The 24,318-nt window shown below is 52.0% G+C and overlaps 11 protein-coding genes across 11 annotated transcripts; 5 read left to right on the top strand and 6 right to left on the bottom strand.

Moving 5' to 3' along the window:
- Positions 1 to 82: 82 nt before the first annotated feature.
- Positions 83 to 1,704, bottom strand: pfa4 (putative palmitoyltransferase with autoacylation activity Pfa4). The gene is made up of 5 exons (XM_026764953.1): positions 1,339 to 1,704; positions 1,117 to 1,288; positions 764 to 1,063; positions 627 to 705; positions 83 to 579 (listed from the first exon to the last, which is right to left on the bottom strand). The coding sequence occupies exons 1-5, from the start codon at positions 1,671 to 1,673 to the stop codon at positions 188 to 190; spliced, it is 1,278 nt and encodes a 425-aa protein (XP_026630719.1). The 5' UTR covers positions 1,674 to 1,704; the 3' UTR covers positions 83 to 187.
- Positions 1,705 to 1,952: 248 nt separating this feature from the next.
- Positions 1,953 to 4,606, top strand: BDQ94DRAFT_182968 (putative DNA mismatch repair protein; the record flags this gene model as incomplete). Its single annotated transcript, XM_026774285.1, has 3 exons — positions 1,953 to 2,393; positions 2,439 to 2,803; positions 2,844 to 4,606. The coding sequence occupies exons 1-3, from the start codon at positions 1,987 to 1,989 to the stop codon at positions 4,604 to 4,606; spliced, it is 2,535 nt and encodes an 844-aa protein (XP_026630718.1). The 5' UTR covers positions 1,953 to 1,986.
- Positions 4,607 to 4,948: 342 nt separating this feature from the next.
- BDQ94DRAFT_136846 (DUF1295 domain protein) lies at positions 4,949 to 6,655 on the top strand. The gene is made up of 2 exons (XM_026764952.1): positions 4,949 to 5,683; positions 5,747 to 6,655. Exons 1-2 carry the CDS (start codon positions 4,980 to 4,982, stop codon positions 6,072 to 6,074), a joined length of 1,032 nt encoding a protein of 343 aa, XP_026630717.1. The 5' UTR covers positions 4,949 to 4,979; the 3' UTR covers positions 6,075 to 6,655.
- BDQ94DRAFT_92117 (D-isomer specific 2-hydroxyacid dehydrogenase family protein) lies at positions 6,143 to 7,654 on the bottom strand. The gene is made up of 3 exons (XM_026776846.1): positions 7,190 to 7,654; positions 6,830 to 7,113; positions 6,143 to 6,759 (listed from the first exon to the last, which is right to left on the bottom strand). The coding sequence occupies exons 1-3, from the start codon at positions 7,405 to 7,407 to the stop codon at positions 6,176 to 6,178; spliced, it is 1,086 nt and encodes a 361-aa protein (XP_026630716.1). The 5' UTR covers positions 7,408 to 7,654; the 3' UTR covers positions 6,143 to 6,175.
- A 1,137-nt stretch (positions 7,655 to 8,791) lies between these two features.
- Positions 8,792 to 9,820, top strand: BDQ94DRAFT_166851 (uncharacterized protein; the record flags this gene model as incomplete). The annotated part of the gene is made up of 1 exon (XM_026770650.1): positions 8,792 to 9,820. One exon carries the CDS (start codon positions 8,792 to 8,794, stop codon positions 9,818 to 9,820), a length of 1,029 nt encoding a protein of 342 aa, XP_026630715.1.
- A 220-nt stretch (positions 9,821 to 10,040) lies between these two features.
- Positions 10,041 to 11,158, top strand: BDQ94DRAFT_92095 (GNAT family N-acetyltransferase). Its single transcript, XM_026776845.1, has 2 exons — positions 10,041 to 10,682; positions 10,763 to 11,158. Exons 1-2 carry the CDS (start codon positions 10,253 to 10,255, stop codon positions 11,101 to 11,103), a joined length of 771 nt encoding a protein of 256 aa, XP_026630714.1. The 5' UTR covers positions 10,041 to 10,252; the 3' UTR covers positions 11,104 to 11,158.
- A 55-nt stretch (positions 11,159 to 11,213) lies between these two features.
- On the bottom strand, positions 11,214 to 13,042 carry BDQ94DRAFT_182965 (MFS general substrate transporter; the record flags this gene model as incomplete). The annotated part of the gene is made up of 3 exons (XM_026774284.1): positions 12,711 to 13,042; positions 12,258 to 12,655; positions 11,214 to 12,207 (listed from the first exon to the last, which is right to left on the bottom strand). Exons 1-3 carry the CDS (start codon positions 13,020 to 13,022, stop codon positions 11,214 to 11,216), a joined length of 1,704 nt encoding a protein of 567 aa, XP_026630713.1. The 5' UTR covers positions 13,023 to 13,042.
- A 1,329-nt stretch (positions 13,043 to 14,371) lies between these two features.
- BDQ94DRAFT_182963 (uncharacterized protein) lies at positions 14,372 to 16,006 on the top strand (the record flags this gene model as incomplete). The annotated part of the gene is made up of 4 exons (XM_026774283.1): positions 14,372 to 14,397; positions 14,453 to 14,658; positions 14,712 to 15,026; positions 15,080 to 16,006. 4 exons carry the CDS (start codon positions 14,372 to 14,374, stop codon positions 15,583 to 15,585), a joined length of 1,053 nt encoding a protein of 350 aa, XP_026630712.1. The 3' UTR covers positions 15,586 to 16,006.
- On the bottom strand, positions 15,665 to 16,854 carry BDQ94DRAFT_157152 (NAD(P)-dependent alcohol dehydrogenase; the record flags this gene model as incomplete). The annotated part of the gene is made up of 2 exons (XM_026768706.1): positions 15,665 to 16,630; positions 16,702 to 16,854. 2 exons carry the CDS (start codon positions 16,852 to 16,854, stop codon positions 15,665 to 15,667), a joined length of 1,119 nt encoding a protein of 372 aa, XP_026630711.1.
- Positions 16,855 to 17,125: 271 nt separating this feature from the next.
- BDQ94DRAFT_182956 (SLC26/SulP family anion transporter) lies at positions 17,126 to 19,718 on the bottom strand. The gene is made up of 3 exons (XM_026774282.1): positions 19,437 to 19,718; positions 19,240 to 19,385; positions 17,126 to 19,193 (listed from the first exon to the last, which is right to left on the bottom strand). Exons 1-3 carry the CDS (start codon positions 19,687 to 19,689, stop codon positions 17,163 to 17,165), a joined length of 2,430 nt encoding a protein of 809 aa, XP_026630710.1. The 5' UTR covers positions 19,690 to 19,718; the 3' UTR covers positions 17,126 to 17,162.
- Positions 19,719 to 21,689: 1,971 nt separating this feature from the next.
- Positions 21,690 to 23,653, bottom strand: BDQ94DRAFT_157150 (uncharacterized protein; the record flags this gene model as incomplete). Its single annotated transcript, XM_026768705.1, has 3 exons — positions 21,690 to 21,725; positions 21,771 to 21,885; positions 21,939 to 23,653. The coding sequence occupies 3 exons, from the start codon at positions 23,651 to 23,653 to the stop codon at positions 21,690 to 21,692; spliced, it is 1,866 nt and encodes a 621-aa protein (XP_026630709.1).
- Positions 23,654 to 24,318: the final 665 nt, after the last annotated feature.

Below are 24,318 nucleotides of genomic sequence, written 5' to 3'. Positions count from 1 at the left end.
GATTTTGGGTTCCTTTGTGGCAGTAACCACCTGAGCCTGGCTTAAGTGGATACTGCAAGCTGGAATGAGAAAGAAACAGAATGACAAGAGTATGATTGTTATAGGCTGATGTTCGGAAATTTTTAATTATTGCTGGCATCGGTATGTATGTACGGTATAAATCTTGTAGTCAAGAGTGGGAGTATGCTCATTTTTGCTGTGCTTTCTGTTGCATCAAGATGGCCAGTGGGATGTCCTCTTCGTCGTAAAACTCAATGTCCTCTTCCACTCCAAAGTCACGAAGTCTCTCGCCTTCGGAGTTCTTCCAGCCTTCCTCACCATCTTCGGGCTCAGAACTGTAACCTGGCGAAGATTCCCGAGATGACGCGCTCTGATTTAGTTCTTCCTGTGCCCGATCATGGAAGCGCTTACGACGTCTGATGTCTTGGCTAGCTCTCAGAGTAGCCTTCGGGCCCTCAATGGGCATTCCCCCTGCACTCTCGTAGATTGATGGAGTCCGGGGCTCAACATCGTCCATAGCTGCTCTAGCTGTAACCGGGATCCTATCTGGGTCGGGGGGTGACCAGGTAACATCAGGATCTATCCGAGGTCAGCCCGTCATCTAATATTGGGTCTTATCCACATACCTTCGAAGTCATTCACTTCGAACTCTAATCCCGTCCGACGGTCAGGTGTCCTGGCCAACGGCCAAAACCAGCTAAGAACCTATACAATAGATTAGGCCCGCAGCTCAGTCAGAACGTGATGGGAAAGTCAAACCAACATTTGCAGTTCCACCCATCCCCGCCTTGATATTGGACCAGATCCCGATATCGTATGGGAATTCTTGTTTTCTGATCCGAATCCTGACGCCACCTGGCCCGGTCAAATACCCACCGAAGTGGCGGGATCGACGAACCAGTGTTTGGTGTCTCTCAATTTCCCATTCTTCAATAGTAGTTGTATTAATGCTCATAGACCAGATGGTTCGACCGAGAAGAATCATGAGAAAGAAGACCGTGAAGCTGTTCACCACAAGGAGAACGAATAGATGGCCCATCTGTAGCGCACTAGGCCCTAAATACTAAGCAACATCTGCATCAGCTTCTGTAGACTCGTCTAGAGTAATAATCTTACGCTTGGGCGATTTCGGGAGGCCCAAATGATTGATGCTCTCTCATAGAGAAGAGTCTCAAGATAAGACATTCCCGTTACGGCGTAAAATAGAAAACGCACGAAGTGAGGGAACGTGAAGTGCGAGACACAGTTTGAGGTCCATGGGCAGTGATGGTCCATTTTGGGGATGCATCTAGAGCCAGCATCAGTATGAAGCCCACCTTTTGAATTGACATAACTAACCTTTGGCACGTCCGGCAATGGTGGGCTCTTGGCGGCTTGTATGCCTCACATTTACGGCACCATCGTTGACGACCACTAGCACGGTCGGCTTCCAGTTGCTTACTGTCTAATGGTTTCCAATCTTTGGGAATGCGACCAGGATCTACAGTGCAGGTTCGATAATAGCATATCCAGATGCACAGGGCAAAGATGTTAAGGCGCCATAATTCAGTGTCTCTCAGTGGAGCTGGCTCGAAGTACAGGAAGAAGTACTGCGAGCTGTATGCGAGGAAGCTAATTAAGATGCAAACTGATGGAATCGCCAGTTGCGACAACCGGAATGAAGAGCTAGCCATGCTGGTTGCACATCACATCTCTGAATCCATCCACTGGCAGCACGCGATGAATGATCGAGAGGGAGACAGAATGTTGTCGATGTTGACAAGCCACGTGGTGCGGCTGACTCAGCTCACGTGCTCAGCCGCCGTGTTGTGCGTGGAAATACTCCTTCACCCATCATCCTTCATCCGCATTGATCATCCAGGACAGTCTATTGCATCGTATACTCCATCTAAAGTCAGCTGTATAATATATATTTTGAAATGGTTCATCGGTTCTCTACGCCAAGGCCACTCCAATGACTGACCAATCGCTTGTATTTCGTTAAGGATGCCAATCGCAGCGCTTCCCCTAGCGGCGGTGCGGGCAATTGGCTCCGCGTCTGTTATTTCCGATCCTTGCTCCATTGTCAAGGAGCTCCTGGACAACGCCTTGGATGCCGCAGCGACTTCGGTACTTATTGAGATCTCACAAAATACACTTGACGTAATACAAGTGAAAGACAATGGCCATGGTATTCCCTCTACCGATCATCCTTTTGTCTGCAAACGCACCTTCACTAGCAAAATTCAATCCGTCGAAGATCTTCGAAGTATCGGCGGAAAGTCTCTAGGTTTTAGAGGCGAAGCACTTGCTAGTGCAGCTGAGGTATCCGGTGGCGTGACTATCACCACTAGAGTACAGCATGAGCCGGTTGGTTCTTCTATCAAATACGGCAGAAATGGAGAGCTTCTAAGGTGATTCCTACCGCCAATTGAGATAACCAAAGCTGACCGATGTAGTACCCAGCGAGCGTCACATCCGGTAGGAACTAGTGTTCGCATAACGGATTTGTTCAAACACATCCCAGTCCGGAGACAAACTACGTTAAAAAATGTGGCCAAGACGGTCGTGAGAATCAAGAAGCTCGTACAAGCATACGCTATTGCCCAACCCTCCAAACGTTTATCCTTGAAGGTCCTCAAAGCCAAGACAGAGACGAACAACTGGATGTATGCCCCAGGCAACAACACTAGCCTTGTAGATGCAGTATTGAAAGTTGTGGGCACCGAAGTTGCCTCTAGCTGTCTGGTCAAGGTCTGGCCATCTGAGAATGACAGCGACAGGCCATTTCGGATACTTGCGTTCCTTCCAAAGCCAGAATCCGGTATGTAGCTGCTCTGTGAGACCCCGAATGCGACTGACAGTGTCAGACCTTACGAAAGTGAACGGCTTGGGGCAGTATATCAGTATCGATGGCAGGCCCTTATCGACCACCCGAGGGATCGCGCAAGATATTGCGAAACTATATAAGTCTTATGTCCGCGTCGTTGCTTCCAGTAAGGAGGCAGCTATAAACATTACAGATCCGCTTCTGTGCCTTCACCTCCAGTGTACTAATGCAAGCTACGACGTCAACATTGAGCCCGCTAAAGATGATGTTCTTCTTGAAGATCGGGAAGAGCTTCTTTCTTTGGTAGAAGAGCTTTTGTGTGATGTGTACGGCGTCGAAGCAAAATCAACAGAGAAACCGAGAACTATCGATAAAGGGAAAGAGCCCGCTTCCTATCGAAACTCATTCGAATTGCTTCTTGCCCGTAAAAGTCCGGATGAATCAAGGGTTAGAAGCAGTTATGGCTCTCCCTCGCCACCACGGACTCCGGATGTAGAGGATCCAGACAGCTTCAATACTGAGAATCGTCCGGAGACGAGAATCGCGATTAGCAACCCCTGGTCAATATCTAAGCCAAGCAAGCAGATGCCGACGCGCGACAGTTCCTCATCGCGCAGTGACACTGACAAGATAGTGAGACATGAAATTGTGCGGTATCCGACTGAAAGCCGAAGAAACTCACAGGAAACACTGCAGACATGCTCTCCAGGGTCTCTCCTACCGAGTCCCTCTGCCAGCTCCACGACTGCTGCTGGCTACGTGACTGAAGCTCAGTCTTCGCCGTCTAGTCCATGGACGCCTCGAACTCCTCTTCCGAGGACAAGGCAAACCTCGATGGATCATGACAGACATCCCGGAAACGGAGCCCTTGATGGCTGGTTGGGGAAAACCCCAGCCTCCTTGTCTCAGTCAACCACAGGCGAGGTGCCCACAGGAAATGGGGACGAGCGCTCATTGCAGCAGTTGGCGCAAGAAAGATTCGGTTCACCAGAGAGGTCATCAGGCGACCCAGGGTCGACAGAGGATGGTGTTGTTACTACTCATAATCAGTCTCCCAAATTTCAGGCTAGCTCTGCAGAAGCAGAAACGGAGCATGAAGGAGCTGGTACTCCCTTGCTTGGGAGCGCTGCAGACTCCGAACTTCGGGAAAGCCACGCACCCGACCGTGGAAGGTCCTCGGCTACTCTACGTCAGCTTCTTTCTGAGAATAACCACCAAGAGCTGGGACGTGCACTCGACTTTGAGAACCGCAAGAGGGAGGCTATCCTTAAGCGCCGGGAACAACTCAAAAGCCAGCGAAACCCGAGCTCACCCCATCTAAGTCGGTATCTAGCTGCCAAAGCCGCACTCCAGAAGCACCCAGATGCTGATCGGGACGAGCCGACGAAGCCTGTGCTGGGTCCACATGACCCACGGTCGTATTTAATGCGTTACAAGGTGCAAGATCAGAACGAAGATGGCCTATCAAAGACCAGAAGGATTAACACAGAGAAGCTGCCATTAGAAAACATTCCAAATGGGTGTGAGTTGTACAGTCTGGCTCTGACCCAAGAGGCCGACATTTCGCTCATTTCAACCACATGCGACCATTTAACCAAGACAGATCTTTATACCGGATGCGGAGACCAGTGTGAAGCATTTAACCCGCCACATAAAGATACAGAAACAATGCTTGATCTCTGGAGGAATCAACTGACGAGTTTGATACAGCGCATTTACCGGACTTCAGAACGGTCGGGATTGCCGGATGTGCACTTGAATTTCTCTCGTTTAGCGCAGCGCGGGCATTCCAAGTGATTTCACTTGTTATCTTATCTTATCTTATCGGAGCCAGCTAGCTGTTCGAGTGGCCTACTGCTTTGCACCAGATTAGTCTACCAAGATACAGAATGTTATTTACACAGTACAAGGTAGCAAACACCAATGTCAATCAATTGCATCCCCGCACAACTTGAACACGAACCTAAACCTCGGCAGGACCGATCAGGGTCCCAGTCTGGCCCTGGCAGGGCGGCTCCACCAGCCCGCAAGCAGCGGACGTCATCGTCATGACGCCGTTACATAAGACTGACATCAACTGGCACCCCCTTCTATAAAACCAAATCCAATTCCTCCCAGAAGCTCGATCTCTTTCAACCTCAACCACAGCTGAGTGATCATCCCAGTCACCATGAACGTATCCGGGAGCGCTCCCTTCGGGAACGACTATATCCCGCACCCTCATCTTCACCCTCACCCGCGGCTTCACACGGCCGACATCGGGATCTTCAAATCGACCATCCTCCCCTCCTTCACTCTCCACACGACTCTCGACATCGCTGCTTTTATTGCATCCAAGGCCACTGACCGCGCCGAAATTAAAGACTGGTGCTGGCCTTCTAGCCAAGTCATCAACGCCTGGTGGAGCGCCATTGGTCACCAAGTCTACTACCACAACATCTCCCCGCAAACTGCCTGGTCGACTCTCTCTTGGACTGAAAAGGTACTCTTGACTTGTGTTACGGTCTGGGGTACTCGGCTCTTTACTCGCATCGCTTCACGGACTATCACCCGCGGCAAGGATGACCCGCGCTACGACCAGCTGAAGAAGGAAGATCCCAATGGATTCTGGACCTCGGCTCTCTTGAAGCAGTATCTCCCTGAGGCGGCTTTCCTCACCCTGATCGCCCTGCCCTTTACCGTGCCGTTCCGGCTGACTTCGTCGACATTGTCGCTGGACGGTGATGTCCAGTCTGCCGTGCGCGCACTTGGTGTCGCGCTCTTCGGTGCTGGATTCGCATTGGAAGTCATGGCCGATGCGCAGCTGGAGTTGCACCGTCAGGAACGGACCGATCTGTGCAAGCACGGCGTGTGGAGTATCGTCAGACACCCTAAGTAAGCTGCCCCTTCCCATCCCCACTTTCATACTACCTGCAGGATCTGGACTAATGAAACCAGCTACCTCGGCGACACCCTCGTGCACATCTCCTTCGCCGTCCTCAACGTCGCCAACAACTTCAACCCGATCGTCCTTCTCGGTCCCCTAACCAACTACTTCTTCCTCCGCTTCGTCGGCGGCGACCGCCAGACCGAAGCCAGCCAGGAGACGCGGTACCGCACCGAGGACCTGCACAAGTACGAGCAGCTGCAAAGCTGGCGGCGCGAGAAGAACAGCTTCTGGCCCGGTTTCACGGAGGTAGTGAACCCCTGGACCTGGGTGGTGCTTGGCGCGGGTGTGCTGGGTGTGGTCGTAGAGGAGGGTATTCGGGGATGGCTTACTCAATAATTTAATTCTCTCAGTCAGTTAGGTATATGTATGAACTATTTATGAATGAATAATACCAAAAGTCATATATATGAAGTCATCCAACCCCATAAGCAATGAGGTCAATATCCCTTCCCTCTCTTAAACCCATTCAACAATTCCTCCCCCCTCTCCAACCTCCCCACATTCTCCCTCATAATATCCAACGACCGCGGAATATATTCCCTCCCCGCCGAACTGACATGCGGACTGATCTGCACATTCGGCGCCTCCCACAACGGACTATTCTCCGGCAAGGGTTCCGGATCCGCCACATCCAGCGCCGCTCCACCCAGCACTCCCCCTTTCAGCGCTTCAATCAATGCATCCTGATCAAGGACCTTCCCCCGAGAGATATTCGTAAGGTACGGACGTGGCCGTTCCGCAGATACACCACGACTCAGGATCTCGAATTCCTCAGTCCCAAGCATACGGGTTGTTTGCGGTGTCAGCGGCAACGCGATCACGAGGTGATCTAGTCCCAGTGATAGGAATTCGTGGATAGAGGCCTTGTCCGTTCCATGGTGCCAGGATACAGGGATCGTGCCGTCGCGGTCGCCGGTGCCGGGGACGATGTAGCCGTTGTCTTTCTTGGAGGAGGGGGTCGGGCGCGGCGAGGCTGTGTAGGCATGCACTTGCATGCCTAGAGCGGAGGCGACGCGGCCAACTTTTCCATAGTTAGTGCTTTTTCTTGGAGACCAGGATACAGGGGAATTTGTAAGGGGAGAAGGAAATACTTTGTCGTCCGATACTTCCGTATCCGAGAATCCCGACTTTCCTGCCGACTTGGTCATGGACGGTGTTCATGAAGTCGATGTTTTTCGCCCAGTTGTGTTTCTGTTGGTTTTCGTGGGTGTAGACGAAGCGTCGCGAGGCGACGAGCCAGTTCATGATGGTCCATTCGGCGATTGGGGGGCCGTGGATGCCCGAGCTGGAGGTGAGAGGGATGGAGGTTTCTTTGACGATGGGGTGGGAGAGGAGGTGGTCGAGACCGGAGGAGAGGGAGTGGATGATTTTGATTCTAGATTTAAATGAATTTATATTAACTGTGTTCTATTTCTGTAGCTGAAATTTGAGGTGACAGGGGGAGGAATTACTTGGATGCATCTTCCGGCGCGGGGAGGTTGCTGAAGGTGACGAGGAGAGTGGTCTTGCGCGCGATTTCTGGTGAATTTGATTGATTAATGATGGCCACAGAGCGAGCAGGGATTCGAGAAGCAAGCACTGACCAGCTGGAATTGGCGCGAAATTGGGCAGCTGCAGGATGGAAAGTTCGGCTTCGGGGAATTTGGCCTGCGTCTCGTCGATCAGCCATTGCGGAAGATCGCGGCCGTAGGCGATGAGGAGATGCTCTTTGACGGGGGGTGCTTCGCCCATGTTGACAGTAGAAGGCATATATTGGTTTAGAAGGACGGTGAATTGGAATTGGGGATTATATTGAGGGATATCAATGGAAGCAATGGCGCCATTGAGGGGCTCTTTTGCGCTTCTTTTTATTAATGAGCGAAAGTCGGGTTACAGACGGATTAATAAGCGCGGGGAGGAGAAGCGGAGATTAAAAGAAAGAACAGAATCAGAGAAAGCGATAAGAAAGATAAAATCTTCATCTTATCATCATCCTTCTTTTCCACACCTCGGCCGGATTGAAGCTGAGGTGGCACACATCAGAGATCTATACGTAATGCAGATAATAGCTGTCGCTTCATGGGAGTTCGTCTGACTCTCACACCAAAAGTCCATCTCGGCCGCACAGCCATGACCGATCGGCGGTTCGCTTGCAGACGTCGCACTGGATAGCTGCAGTCCCAAGATTGCGCTGCATCTGACAGCCTCACATCCATGGTTCGGGCAGCCGCCGGCATCGCTTCAGCCCGCCATCCTAATGACCTGTTTTTGCGACCAGTCAGTTAGTCAAGCTGTGGAGATGCCAGACGGGATGCAGAACACGGGTTCATCGGGCGCCAAACTTTCTCTCCGACAACACAAAGAGACACAACAGCGGGTAAACCCGCTGCGAACGGACGGACAATTCTGAGCTTGTTTTCCCTGCAGGATGGTTCGTTTGCTTTGACAACCCCCATCAGCCGGACTCATGTCGCCTGTCACATCACAATCGGCACAATGACACGGCGAATCACATTGCGATCCTTCTGCTAGTTCGATCCAACACATCCACTGGCATTCAGTGCTCAGGAACGCCAGGCCCGTTCAGCTGCCCCCAAAGCTGTCCACTGCATGTCCACCATGAACGGCCCACTGCCGACAAGCCAATCGGTTCCAACTTCCACCTCTCTCATCTCACTGCTGGCCAAGGTGCACGTCCCATGTCTCGTGCCGAACTGTGTCGATCGCTGTGGGTCGAGGGTCCAGCCCGCCAGCTCTCTATCTTCAGAGTTTTGCCCGCTGAACCCTCGACGGTCTGACACCCCAATAATGGACCAATGCAGGGTGTCGTTCAGCTTCTCTCCGCTATCCATTCGCTCAGCGCGCGGCATATCCGTCCTTAGCAGCAATTGTGGCGCCCATCAAGGTGTGCTGAGCAACCTATCAAACCCTCCAACACCATGCCGGAAATGAGGAAAAGGAGCTTGGATCAAGCACCACCCCGCTACAAATAAAGGGGTTGGACCCTCTTTACGAGCAACTGAATCGCACACAATTCTCTCCGTCATTTTCACCTCATTTCTCCTCAACTCATCATGGCCGTCCCTAATCGCCGTCCCAACTTCGCTCGACGGCTTCTCCACGCCGCCTTCGACCGCGAAGAACAAGGCCTGCCTCCAATCCCACAAGGACAATCTCACCACACCAACCCACCCTATGACATCCCCATCCCGAACGGCAGCGCGAGCACCATGCCAACTCCCACTCCTCCATCCAACATTTCAACACACGGCCCCATGCCACCACTCCACCCACCCGCAAACAAACCCCCTCTCACCATCTCCACGACACAAGCCAGCTCCCTCATTCCACCCCAAGACAAGCTCCTTGTCTTCCGTGCCCTCACCGGCATCGACAGCATCCCTGCCCTCAACACCCTCCACCACTTCAGCCGCACCGCCCCCAACATCGGCATCTACACGCGCGTCGTCGAGGCCGAAAAATCTGCTGCCACGCGCTACCGCTTCTTCAGCATCCTCATCAATGTCTGTCTGGGAATCCAGATCGTTGTGGCCGCCGCCCTGACGGCCCTCGGCGCCGCTAGTGGTCCTCACTCCGCCGTGACGGCCTTTGGCGCCATCAACACCATCATGGCCGGCGTGCTGACTTACCTGAAGGGCTCGGGGCTTCCGGATCGATTGAAACACTATCAGAATGAGTGGCGGAATATTCGCGAGTATATTGAGCAGCGCGAGCGCGAGCTGTGTCTGGCTGGTTGTTCGTTGGATATCCAGGATGAGATCCAGTTCATCGAGTATATGTATGAGGGCGTGAAGAGGGAGATTGAAGCTACAAAGAGTGGAGAAAATCGATCGAATGCGAGAGAGGGACTGAATCGCCGGGCGTTTCTGCCGAGACAGGGTCAATCACAGCAACAACCTCCCCAGGGAGAGGGACACAATTACGGCTACGGCTACGGCCACCAGGGACAACAGCCGCAGGCGTACCCACAACAATACCCACAGGCACCAGCCCAGGGTCAGACACAGGCTTACCCGCATGACCCTCGGATGTCAAGTCCGGTACGGAGTCCGGAGCCTGTTATGTTGGAGAAGACTCATTAGGACACATTACGAAGGGATCACCACATATTGATTTATGGATCAGAATTTTAATGATAATGTTAATGTCTACGATAAGCAGAACACTACTATAAATTATCCAAGCGGAATTACGCGGATTGGTGGGCGGCCTAACAGACACCACTAATGCATCTTAGCTACACACTAGTCCAAGTGCCGGCTATATTCTCACCTCCCTGCCCAACCATTCATATCTTGCGGAGTAATTAGCGCGATTAGCCCAAGCAAATGACTATCTTAGCGTTTGCATATTAATCGTAATCTCCGTAAGACGGCACAGCTGGCTATTAAATCCCACCGCTGTTCCCTTTTTCTCACCTCCAGAGTGTCCTATTCTGTCCTTTGCGCCCAAAACTAATTCTACATCCCTACCAAAGAAAAACCCCACAGAAGTAAAGGATATTTAAGATCAAAATGCTCCAACAACTCCCCTGTACCCCCTCCGACGCCGACGCCCTCGCAACCCTCTACCTCCAGTGCTTCGACCAACCCGTGGACCAGCGACTCTGGCCCAACACCCCCGAGATCCACGCCTGGTGGGTAGCCAGCTTCACCCGGAAACTGACGGAGGGGGTGGATAAATACCACATCCTGAAAGTCATCGATACAGAGAAAGACGATGAGCTGGTCGGGTTTCTGGAGTGGAAGCTCCCTGCTCCTATACAGCAAGATCCTACCGTGAGCGACACTGAAAAAGAGGAGCATGCCGATGGAGAAGACCCCGAGACTCAAGAACTCCTCGCTACGTACCCATCTCACGTGGGCGATCTGGAGCTCCTCAAGGTAACGCTGGAGCATTTCAAGACTAACGTGGGGGCTATTATGGGGGAGAGGAGGTTTTATTGTATGATTTATCCTTTTTTTCCCCTTCACTTCTTGATTTTTAATGTGTGGTCCGGGATATGGATATGGCTAACTGGTTAGATCTCAACATGCTCGGCACTAAGCCCGAGTACCGACGACGGGGCGTCGCATCGCAGATGATCAAGTGGGGAACAAACCGCGCGGATGAAGAAGGTATCGAGACATTTGTGGTTTCTGCGCCTGGGGCGAGGGCCGTGTATCTGAAGCATGGGTTTGAGCTTGCGAGGGAGGGAGAGGATATGGGGGATTTTGTGCCGTGGTATATGGTTCGGAAGCCCAAGGTTGAGGCTAAGGAGGCAAAGAAGAAAGAGGGTGGGTATGTGAAGTGGTTGTTGGGGGTGTCTGCTGTGCTTGGGGTTGCGGCTATTGTTTACCAGAGGGTGCACAGAAGGGCTTTGTAGATACAAACATCGTATGCTTGCCATGACATCAACTCACGTGAATCATCACTCATTCAACATCACATGGCATCGCATCATCACCTCATATCATCGCCTCACATCACAGCCATCTAAGCAGCAGCCCGACCCTTCGTCTCAGGCACAACCATCCAAGCACCACCCATGATCACCCAAATAGCACCACAGAACCACACCGCCGCACCATCGGCAACAGTGCTCTCGAACGTCGTGATAATACTAGCAATCAACCCAAACAATCCCCAGCAGAATCCGACAACTCCCAGCCCGAAACCCCGGAAGGGTGCCGCAAACACCTCGACGGAGTACGTAACTAGCACCGCCATCGTCGCCGTCTGCAAGAACGACAGGATACATTCGAACGCGAGCAGCGCATTCCTCGACCGCGACACCGTCGCGAGAAACATGAACAAACCGGTCAGCACAGCGACAATAGATCCCGTGCGCTTGCGACCCAGTCCCTTCGCCTCAATGAGAAGACCCACCACGATCGGGCCGGGGATAGCGCACAGCGCAACGTACAGGTACCGGCTGTAGAGGTATCCAGTAGTCACGGAGGTAGCTGACACCGCCTCGACACCCTTAGTGGCGAGGTACTTGCTGATGTAGGTTTTGTGCAGAGTGAAAGTCAACCCGGCGACGGCCCAGAGGAGACAGAGAACGGGGAGGCCGATGGCTCCGGCAGAGGACAGGAGGGACTTGGTGCGCGACTGGCGACGGGACTCGGGGGCGCTGGCATCAACAGTCGAGTCAATGCGCGCAAAGGAGGACTCCTCCAGCCAGGTCTTACGGTTGCTGTAGGCGGTGATGTCCTTGACGAGCTGGGTGGCTTCGGCGTCGCGGCGCTTGGAGAGCAGATACTTGGGGGTTTCGCGCAGCGGGAAGGCAAACCGGCACAAGTACAGAAAGAGTGTCATACAGCCGAAGGTCCACCAGACGTAGCGCCAGCCCTTGTTGGAGACGTAATGGCATTGGGAGCTACTGCTGCTGCTGCTGGAGTGGTCGGCGCGGGACTGGTGGGAGAGGGCTGCACCGGTGCTGATCTCGTCGGGACCGGTGCCGCAAGTGTATTCGGCGATAAATGCCCTGTGGTTGTTAGATTGCGTGGTATGGTGTTTGGCGGTAGGTAGACTTACCATCCGACAGCTGCTGCTACCAGCTGTCCCAGTCCCCACATGGCACCCTGCATGGAGACCAGGAACTGGTGAGATGCGGGAACAGATTCGAGCAGAATCATCGCATCCACGACCTGGTTGCCAGCCACTGCAAAGCCGACAACGAAGCCAACGACACAAAGGCCGGTGAAAGAGGGCATTCCAGCACCGACGAGGCCACCCATGCCCATAAGGACCAGGGTGCTCGTGAAGATCCACTTCCGGCCCAGCATGTCGGACATCCAGGGCCAGGCGGTGGAGCCCGCGGTCAGACCGACGTACAGACTGATGAAGAGGTAGGCCTCTTTGTTGTCGTTGAAGAAGAATTGGGCTTCATTGGCACTGGAGGGGGCGATGACCGTGAAGGACATCAACCAGAACTGTACTGATCAGCAAATGTTTCTTCACTTTTGCACTGTTCATATGGAGGCATACACTATCGAGAAACCATCCCACACTGGTAATAATAAAGAGCAACCACTGATACAACCCCATACCCATATCCATCAGCGCCTGGTTCAGGAGCGCCGCCTTAGCCGCATAGACGGCATCGGTTCCAGCCACAGAAGTGGGAGTGTCAATAGTGGAGCCATAGACATTGGTATGCGGTCTGTCAGTGGGCACTTCCTTAGATTGAGGCGCCTTCTCGACATCCACCACCAAAGTAGAAGCGAAGGCACTCTGAGCCTCGATGTTTCTCTCACGAGTCATGCCATCATTGGCCGCTGCAATACGGTCTGCACCCATTTTGTCCAGGCGGATTATTCAGAGCAAGCGAACAGTGGAAAGAGAGGGGGAAGTGAAAAGCCAACAGCGGAGAACCCCGCTTTATGTAGACGCAAAGGCACTGCGGGCATGACCCGATAGCCAAGCCATCAAGCAGACTGGATCACATTTCTTATCTTCGATTGGTACGTAAAAGCTTGCCGCGGAGATATGCGGGTGGTCGTGCATCGTGAGTCACGCCCTGATGAAGTTGATATTGTCCATACTGATCACCTCTTGAAGTGGATATAACTGTACCAAGGTAGTAAAGCCTTGGCTTAGCACTATTCCTACAGCCTTATGGCCCTTTCTTAATCAGTGAGATTGTGCGCAGCCATCCTCATAAAGCGAGTCGCACGTGGGGAAGAAATTTCACCCGCCAGACCTCGGGGAAAGGCTAGACCCACCTGGATGGAGGGGATAGCGCGTCCTGTCCTTGGAAGCTTTCCGACTGTCAAATAAGAACGGTAGAACGGGGAGGAGCGGCATATGAGATGTATGCCATTGGTAATTCAAATTCTCAACCCGCCCAAGCTTCTTCAGGCGTGAGGAGTGCCGTAGCAACGCTCGGGTCGAGATCATGCCATTGCGGGCGAGACCCCACCGGTGAAGAAGTTTTTGATGTCCTTTGATGAGCGATATGGGTGGATATGGAACATACCTTATTGGGATGATTTCCATGGTCCAGGGAGCTTATCTTTGACCCGCAGTTCACGGTGCCTTTGTGATATTCAAGACAGTGGCAGCATAGCTGATGATCAAAGCATATCAATCTCAAAATTCTACCCGCTCCATTTGCTCGTTGTTCGACGAGCATTCTGTCCATGGTAGAGACAACTTTCCAGGAAAGCCATGGTCTCATCAAGGCTTCATCTCCAATCTGAATATATCCCTGTATGGCGACCAAAATATTCTGCTGCCTAGCAGGACTACACCCCTCTGCATCAGAAATATGTCAAACTCAACTCCATCATTTGAGCATCAGCAACACACGATACACCCGATTCTCCGCCATCCGGCAATTGCAAGAGGGGTAACAGGGTAACCGTCGAACCCTGCATGCGGAGTTTAAGCTGAGTCGAGAAAGTGGTAACCCCGAACTTGCAGTCGGCGGAAGTCGCCGTCGGCCGAGCATACCGAATACGGCAGGCGGAAAGCACTTATCAATCACCAACTGGTGAATCCGACGTCATTGGCTTACGGACTGACTTCATCGCCAAAAGCCATTATTAATCTCAATAACTCTCAGAAGTGATATAACGGAGCTATTACCCATGAACAAATAGACACAATCCATAATCTAGCCCTTCAAGAACTTCTACAGAAGCAAAATGACTACTCTCCCGAAGATCTTCATGTACCACTCCATCCAGTCTCACCCCAGATATACCCCACTAACAATTGACTTTCAGCACCGGCGCAACCGGCTACATCGGCGGCGACGCCCTCTACGCCATATTTGCCAAGCATTCCGAATATAAATACACCGTGCTGGTGCGCTCTCCAGAGAAAGCCGAAAAGGTCCAAGTCCAGTACCCTTCTATCCGGGTTGTCATCGGCGATCTAGATGACTCTGCCCTTTTGGAGAAGGAGAGTGCTGAAGCTGATATCGTTTTGCGTATGCCAAGCCCTACCTATTTGTCATATATATTTCATATACTAATAAGACAGACACCGCCGACGCCTCCGACCATGAAGGCGCCGCGAACGCCATCGCCAAGGGCCTAGAAAAAGGCCACAGCAAAGAAAAGCCTGGATACTGGCTTCACACTGGCGGCACGGGTATCTTGACATTCCATGACACGGATCGGAATGTGTTCGGGGAGGGTAGCGACAAGGTCTATGATGACTGGGATGGAGTGGACGAGTTGTTGAACCTGCCGGAGCATGCGTTCCATCGCAATGTGGATCGGGTGGTGTTGGAGACGGCGAAGGCGAAGGGGGATGTGGTGAAGACGGCATTGGTGTGCCCGCCTACTATTTATGGTATGTTTAGACCTTTCTTCTAAGCGGGATGCTGCTAAGGCGTGGTTCTATAGGACGAGGTCGAGGCCCCGTATCCGTGCGCGGACGACAAGTCTACGAGCTGGCCAAGGTGACACTGCAGCTCAAGAAGGCGCCACTCATCGGAGATGGCAAGTCTATATGGAATAATATCCATATCTATGATTTGAGTGAGTTGTATGTCCTGCTTGTGGAGGCGGCTGTGCATGGACGGGATGATCCTGAGCTGTGGGGGGAGAGGGCGTATTATCTTACTGAGAACGGGGAGCATGTTTGGGGTGAGTTGGCTGTGGCGACGGCATTGACGGCGACGGAGCTAGGCTTGCTTTCTAATGTCGAGAAGGAGAAGATTAGTTTGGAGGACGCGAAGAGGTATGGTGGGTATGAGGCGTTGAGTTGGGGGTTGAATTCGAGGGGACGCGCCAGGAGAGGAGCCAAGGTGCTGGGATGGACGCCGACACAGCCGAGTATTGAGGCGACGCTGCCGGAGATCTTGGAGGACGAGGTGAAGAGGATGACTACTCAGACACAGAGGGTATAGTGCGGATGCATGTGAAGGATGGAGATATAGCTAGTTATCCAATTCGATCTACACATCACGGGCACTATCCAATGAACAGCTACACCTCCACCGGCGTATCCACCCCTCTGATCAACGTCTTAATCCCTTCCCCCCTAGCCGTAGTCTCCCACGCCTCCACGGCCTCCTCAAACCCTACCACCTTAGTAATGAACCTCCTCAGCGGAATCCTCCCCTCCACAGCCATCTGCATCCCGAGCTTGTAATCCCCCGGCCCATACCGAAAACACCCCTTAACGACAACCTCCTTCGCAACCACCGTTCCAATGGGAAAATTCACATTCTTCCTCCCCAGCCCCGTCTGCATAAACGTCCCTCCAACCTTCACCACCTCTATGCCCAAGTTAATACAAGCCTCTGCCCCCGTAGCCTCAATAACAACATCGAACCCTGCCTCATCATCATCACTCCCACAAAATCCCTCCACCAACCTACTTCCATCCTCCCCTTCCCCTGACGGAACAAACCCACCCCCCCAAACCCTCTTCCCAACCACACTTTCCGCAAAGTCCAATTTCCTCTCACTCAAATCCACCCCAACCACCCTGCTAGCCCCAAACTCCCTCGCCACGGCCATACACAACACCCCGACAGTCCCCGCCCCAAAAACCACCACCCTCATCCCAGGCTTTACCCCCACCTCCCTCGCAGACCGCACCGCCACCCCCAACGGCTCCAACAGCGTCGCCTCATCCAATCTTAATGTCCCCTCCGGAATCCGGTAGCAGTAATCAGCAGGTAACTTGAAGAACCGCGTGAGGGTGCCGTGACATATGCCAGGGACCGCGGCGAACTTCATCTCCCGGCACAGATTATACCGTCCGGATTTGCAAAGATTACAGCGGTGGCATGCGTAACCGGGTTCGAGGGCTACGGGGTCACCTGGGGAGAGGGTGGTTACGGCCGGGCCGATGGCGTGGATGATGCCGGTGGATTCGTGGCCCATTGTTATCGGGTTAGAGGGGGTGATGGGGCGGTGGATGCCGCCGTGGTAGTAGAAGTGGACCTGTTTTCTTTGGTTAGGGGGTTGAGTGGGTTGGTAGAATTGGGAGATATAGGGGAGAGAGGGAGGGGTACGTCGCTGCCGCAGACGCCGGTGTAGGCAATGCGGATTATCACATCTGTTGGGGAAGTGATGGTGGGGATGGGTCGGTCTTCGTAGCGAGCGTCGTGGGCGCCGTAGAGGAGGCACGAGGGGTTGGACATATCGGTGAGGGAGATGGAGCCCATGGTTCGTAGTCTATTAATTTGTTTGATCTGTGTGATATGGAAGGTTAGGTCAAGAGAAGGGATATCAAACGAATGGCGGCAGATATTGTTGACTATTTACCCCGCGGACAGTCTGATTTAAGATGCGGGGTTTCGCCGAGAGAGTCGCCGATGGGTTGGGATCGTCATGAGACGATGTGGAGATTTCGGTTAGCCCTACAGTTACTCTAGAACACCGGGATAAGTTCTATACATATGGGGAAAGTATGTATGAAGCTAAAATATTGTCTAACGTAAATTATGTATGGAATTCCAACAGATTAATCATATCAGCTAGTATGCGCCTTGCCCGGGTTATCAGACACCGACGCCGTCACACACTCCAGGGCACTCTTCAAGTCGATATGGAACAACGGCAGGTTCACACCGGAAACCACCGCCGGCTTGCTCTCTCCACGTCGTTGCACGGCTGTCCTCTCCGACCCCTTGGCTGCCTCGTCCATCTCCCGTACACTCAGAACCTCAGCGCTCTTATCATCCCGGGTCTTGTTCTGCTTTAATTGATCGCCGACTTGCGACTCGACATCACTGGCACGCTGGTCCGAGCTATCACCAGAGTAGTCTCCCTCCGTGATGTTGAAGATCGGCTTGAGCTCAGGCACATCCGACGGCCGACCGAATCCCGCGGCAGCGAGAGCCCGCTTGGTCCATCGGTTGTTGATATGAGCAGAATGCCACTGGACTCGGTCCGGAGCGGCGTACCGGTCCAGCTGGCTCCGGACATCGATCAGGTTCTGGACCGAGGTCACGTCGACGTTGTTGACAGCAGAGAAATCAAGGATGACTGCCCGTAGCAACGGTAGTTCTGTGGAGTTATCCGTGTGTTCGGCCTTGCTTTTGCGAGGGGCGGGGTCGTTCCATGGTCGGTCGCCGGGGGTGGCATATAAGGAGGGGTTGGTACGTCGGGTGGATTCGAAGATGTGTTCGACCAGGTTGTCGGTGTAGTGGTTAGCGTTGGGGTAGTTGAAGCCTTCAGATACGCGGTAGATGAAGACGCCTGGGGCGGGCTGGGTGATCGGGATGGTCGGGTTGGAACCATCGGTATGTTTAAGGGGGAGGAAGACGGTTCGACTAGATATGCGCTTGTAATCGGAGCTGGAAAGCTGAGAGGCGGTGTTGAATTCCTTGGCTGATCCGGTCTCTTCGACAAGGTGATCGCCGATGACGGAGTGGATCTGGACATGGCCAAGGAACTGACCGCGGGCTTTGGCAACGCGGAATAGCAGGACTGCGACCGAGATACAGATTGTGCAGTAGATGCCGTCTTCGATGCTCGTGAAGATAATGACGATGATGCCGATTAGACTAATGATGGCGTCGAGAGGGGACACGCGCCAGAATTGGTAGATCACTTTAGGTGGCGTGATCAAGTCACCGACAGCGTGGATGATAACAGCAGAAAGTGATGAACTGGGAATGAAGAAGAACAGGGCGGGAAGGGCGTAAATGGCAAGCAGAACGACGATGGCGGTGATGACGCCGGCCAGCGGCGTCCGTACACCGGATTTGGCTTTGATAGCAGTGCGAGAGAACGAACCAGTGGCTGGGTAGCCACCTAGGAAGGGTCCGAGGAGGTTAGAGATGCCAATAGCGATGAACTCCTGGGAAGGATTGATGGTATAGTTATTGACGCGACCGAAGGATTTCGAAATAGCAATATGCTCGATCACCAAGACAATTACTGCTGCCGGCAGCTCATGGGCAAAGGTCTTGATGATATCAGCGTTGATCTTGGGAACGCCCGCATGCTGAAACCCATAAGGGACTTTACCCAGCATCTTGAAGGCCGGATTGTTGCGACGATGGAGATTGACTGCAGCGCTAATCATCGTATAGAACAGAATCACAAAGACCGTGCGAAGGGTATTCAAGAAAAAGAAGAGCTTCGCCTTCCGAGGGTATTTCCTAGTTCCATAATTGCATGCCGCGCGGATGGCATACAGCATGGCCAGTGCTGTCAAGCCCATGGCAGCATCCATCTGCGAGGTGGGCAGATATTTCAGGGTATTGATAATGACCATGTATGTCGATCCACGGGTAGAAAAATCGGCCGTTTCTCCCAAAACCGTCTTGACTTGTCCCGCGCACACATTGATGGCAGATCCGGTCATGAAGGCGGTAATCGCAGGAAGAGGAATGAAGTCGACGATGAATCCGAGACGGAACAGGCCAATGAAGGTCGTGATCGCACCGCAGATGATGGCAAGAGCTCCGGCGATCGTTGGGGCTGAGATGTCAGGGTAGTCCTTTTGGACTTCGATGATGATGGTACCAACTAAGGTGGACATGACGGCCACCGGCTGAACGGGTTAGCTTTTGGTCGCGACAAAAAGATGGAGTACCTACTCCGATGGTGATATCCTTTGATGTGGCAAAGAACCAGTATATTAACACGCCCATGAATGATGAATACAGCCCATATTCGGCAGGCAACTTGGCTAGGATGGCGTATGCCATGCCTTGTGGGATGACCACAGCCCCGACAGTAACACCTGAAGATGTCAGCCTCTCTCGCTTCAACAGACTGACGTAAGATATCTCACCTGCAATCAGATCACCGATGAACCACTGCAAGTTATAGCTCATGATCCAGTGAAGAAAAGGGAACAAGTCGTAGAAGTAGCGACCAATCTGTCGACGGGATGGGACGAGCTCGCGCAGCCATTCACCGGATGTTGGCTCTGTCTCGACATAATACCCAGCATTATCTGAGCCATCACGACGGTACGGGTCGGTGTTCGATTCCAGATCGATCCCGAGCACCTTCGCCAGAATATGGCCAACCTTCGTGGTCATTTTCTGTGTCAGCAGACTGAGATTTCAAGCCTGTGGCATATATCAACAGAAAATGAGATCTGGAGGGGAATAATAAATATTAAGCTTATCGCGTGAGAAGTGTAAGATATTTTATCAGAGGACAGGGGATCGATGTCGTGATTTTAGCTCCGAAATGGCAATGCAGCAGGGGGCTTGCCATGTGCCGGCCAGATGCACCTCCACGCCCATGCCGAGCGCGCATTGGCCTTTTTCGATATGACCGAACCACAGATGGAATTAAGAAACACGAGACTAAGTGTTTGCCTTCTCCTTGGTCAAGGAGAGCTGAATGACGATCGCTCGTAAGACGGTGGGTGAGCACTTTCGTGTTCGCCAGGAAGTTTTTGTCCTGGAGTGTTTCTAAGGGACTGCTGTTGTAGCGCAGTAAGCGCGACTATGGACATGCTCTGGACGCCGAGTCCGTGAACCAAGTTTTACTGCCGTGATCTCATACTATTACGAACAGAAGAGAGAAAATAAAATGGGCACGCTACAATTACCCAAGCTTTCTGCAAGCTGGCCCAATCCGTGTGTTTTTTTGCTGCGTAAAAGGACGGGATAGGGCTAGGCCAGGGTCCACCAAAGCGGAGACATCCATCATGCTATTGTTCTCCACGGTCAGAACTAAGGGAAGTGCGTGCCAATCCAATCATACCATAAGTCTGGTATGGCAGTTACGTCCACTTTCTTTTCTGCTGCCTGGTAAAGATCTACTCTAGGCCTTTACCATAGGACATGACTGGATTAAGTGGAGTAACTTGCTCCATAAGGCTGAAACAACTTGTTTTAAGCATGATATGATGGTAGTTGAGGGGCCGCGTCAGGGAAGAGTTAAGCTCAACCGTGTGTCTACATGTGGAGCTACCTCTATTGAACGAGGATTCTGATATCACCATCAAATACAATTTCATATAGAACTGTATTATGCTACATGACGCCAATATCATGGTCTTCGGCGCCATTGACCAGGTTCATCCTGGGAGGGGCGACGTGGCCGGGAAGTGGCCGAGTCCCTCCACTGCCATGGCGAATTTTTAGTCCCGAGCACGCCATCAAGCTAACCGTGGGATGCATTTTCGACCACACACAAACATCCCACTTCTCTACTCAAATCGTTGCATGCGTATGCGCCAAGGTACGCTTAATGAGCTGCTGCATCCTGCTACGAAGCCACGGATACTCTAATCGCTTGGTTATGCCGCTTTGGAGAACCAGAAGACCTCATACGATGGCCAATAGACGCAAGCACGCACGAGCATCACGAAACAAGAGAGCTACACGAAAAAAGCAAATCTTAAAGAGCACCGCGCCTTGGTTTTCCATCATGTCAAATGAACACGTAATATGGCGATGTATGTGATCGGGCAACCGGTGATCTGGTTCTTCAGATCCTGCGCCGACAGTAATACGAACCAAGATCGATACAGTAGCAGATTATTTACTATACGAGTAGTCTGAGCCACTTTGGGGTTTTTTAAGAGTGAATCTGATTCTGAAAAGTCCGTTACTTCAGTCCAACGAACTTTATTCTTGCATAAAAAGAGTGGTGCAAAGGGCCGCCCAGGGCACGAGAGCAGATATGATCTGCCATCTCCGCGTTTCTCGTGTTCATAACATGGAAGGCAAAAGTCTCAGTACACATACAGTGGGTTTCTGCTATGGAACTGCCTGAAGGGATTCTTGAAGACAAAGAAGGTACCTCTCACGGTCTGGTGTATGCAGCGGAAAGCGCTACTATTGACATCTTCCTGGAAGTGGGAAGCTACATGCACGGTTTGCCAGATAAAATACTGACCTTTATTTTTAACGTCTAATTTGATAGACCACAAATTATTCTGGAATATTGGGTATATGGTGCTCAAACGTACTCGAGTCGCTGCTGGATATTTCTTCTTGGGCAGGCAACGAGTACTCTTTGTCTCGGAACTGGCCCGATGCGGAATAGCCCAGTCCCACAATATCGTCATACCCACAATCAATTATGGCGCAAAGACGTTGAATTGTCCGTCCAGATTCTGATCATTAGCAAAAGGCTCAGTATCTAGAGGGAGGTAACATACCCAATCGACCAGATCTGCATCCATCCAGTCCCGGATATCCGTCAAATCTTCGAATAAATTTTCGAATGGGGTCTCCGAGCTCCCTGTCGGGGCATCGCCCGTCCCTGCTTGGGCTCTATAGATCACTGGTTTAGTTGGCTAGTTCGAGAATTTATCTGGGTAGCTTACTGTAAATGGCGGAGTATTCGATACGCTCGGAGACAGATATGACTTCGGCTTGAGAGATCTGCCATGCGGGCAATCAGACTTTCGATCTCCCCTCGAAAAGAGTCCAAGTTATGTTCGGTATCATCTTGGAGACACGAATTCAGGGCCACGGCCGCATGTAATGCTTTCAGACTTGTCACCCCACTGAGCAGCCAGAAATAATCTCGGAGGATAGGAGCTTCGTAAAGTTGTCTGTGAAGGGAAATCAAAGCTGTGCTGGAACTTATACATCTTTCTCTGGACATTGGAAGAAAATAAGGCACCTTGGAATGGTGAAACGGTCGGTGTAGCAGGAGGTAGAGATGATGCGCGTACGTTTGCAAGACGCACCAATATGCGTAGCGATTAGAGTCCAGAATGTTTGGAGAACCATCAACCATATAGGCCGCGTCCCACTGTTTTTGCTCGTCCGCTATCGCAGCATCGAAATTACGCAGGGCCTGTTGGTCGAGACGTGAAGGGCCCGAGGTATGGCGACAGATCTGGGTGGAAAGCCGGAACAGCCGAAGCTTAGCCATCATGACAGACATTTGTGTGGGCTCGCTACAAGACTGCTGCACAATGCCTTCGCTGGTGATATCGACATCGTTAACATCAGCAGGTAGAGGAGCTTCAATGCTGAGAAGGTATGACATATCGAAGTCCCGGAATAGCATTCCCTGATACGTGTGCAATGTCAAGAGGCCAGCCCAACAACGTCGCCGTCTTTCGGTCTCAATTGGGCCCATGTTCTTCTGCTCCACATTGCAACGCAAGGCAATGCCAATATTTAGCGCCATTCCTAGCAGGGCCCAGCCTTGATCGACGGACTCATTGTGAGAAAGGCTGTATATTACCATTAATAGAGCTTCGAACGTGCTGAAGGTGTGCCGGATCAAGAAGTCACCCTGCAGGAGACAGGTTATTGCAGTCCGGAGCAGGCGGCGAGACACAGAAACCGTGACAGGAACCGTGCTTGCACCTTGGGTAACACTCGAAGGTAGTTGAGACCAGACGCACGCTAGCCTGGGGTCACTTTCATCTAGAGTGTTCAGAGACAAAGAACATAACGCGAAAAGCAAAGCCAGCCAAGGTAAGTCGACGTCATGAGGCCGTTGCATGAACGCTGTATACTGTTTCTGAAAAGTTGGGCCATGCAGAATGGGAAACAAGGCGGATATATGTTTAAAGAAGTGTGAGACCAGATAGTCGCAACAAGACTTCGGCGGAAGCGAGTCAATCATTTCGTGGAGAGAGATGCGAGGGCCGATTGAGAGGGGTGATAGCGTGTCATTAACATCCTCCTCTGGAACAGGCCTTTCAAGCACAGTTTCCCAGTGTACACCCGGAGGTGATTTGTCTAATTCTGATGTAGGCTGTTCGGGTCGTAGGGCTGAAGAGAAGACACCTTTTCGTCTAGGCGTAGACGGAGATCCTGCCCCACCATTCAAGGCAGATGACGCCGAAGTAGTTACAGGCTGCCTGTGAGTTTTTCTTGATACAGATGGGCCAGACAGGGATTCGTAGGAGCAACTAGACTCGCGCTTGCGACGCTTGCACGCACCACAAGGGTGTTGGCGATCGCATCGCAACTTAGAGCGTCGGCATTCCTCGCAATTGACAGCTTTGCGCTTTCGCCGAAGAAATCCGGGGACTTGCTGGATGGCATCGTTGTGGGCCAAGTTATTGCCTAACATTTTCTCCGTAAGAAACCAGGACAAACAAGAGGCATAGTTAATTTTTTGGATAAAAGTCCGAGACGGAAATTCTTGGTCCGAGATGGCATTCATTGAATCATCAATCATTGCCGTAAAGAAGATCGGATTTTGATGGCGGAGAAGATCGGAGAAAGAAGTTCCCGATATTTCACGGAAGAGATGAACTTATATGCGGCCACCTTCCCCATAGAACCGAGCAGATCAGATCAACTCTTCCATTCCGCCCATGTTAAAGGATTGTGTAAGTTTGGGTATATCCGTAAGGCTTAATGGAGCGCATATTGACCAGTTCATGGCTTCATATTGCCCATTTCGTCCAGGTCACATGATTGTGTAAAATTACCAATACCGGAGAATACTAACGATGCCATATAGCTCACTATATGTATGGCTTTCTGGCGAAGAAAGCCGAAGAGTGAGCAAATTCCCAGCGTTGGCGTACGGAGCAGGTTTACGTGTGTCGCTGAACCGGATGCTTATGAACACTTTCGACCGTTTTGTTGTGATGGTTTCCATAAGTTGATCCACTCAAGTCCGATTGATCGGAGATAGAGCGGATCGGAGGTGTTATGACTATAAAAGTTTTGTTGGAGTCGTTATCTTCTTTGGAAATCCTTCACCATCTTACTAGCCCGTATTCTTCT

This window comes from Aspergillus welwitschiae (genome assembly GCF_003344945.1).
Source record: "Aspergillus welwitschiae strain CBS 139.54b unplaced genomic scaffold BDQ94scaffold_4, whole genome shotgun sequence".
Taxonomy (NCBI): Eukaryota; Fungi; Ascomycota; class Eurotiomycetes; order Eurotiales; family Aspergillaceae; genus Aspergillus; species Aspergillus welwitschiae.
This window is presented reverse-complemented; position numbering and strand designations above follow the sequence as displayed.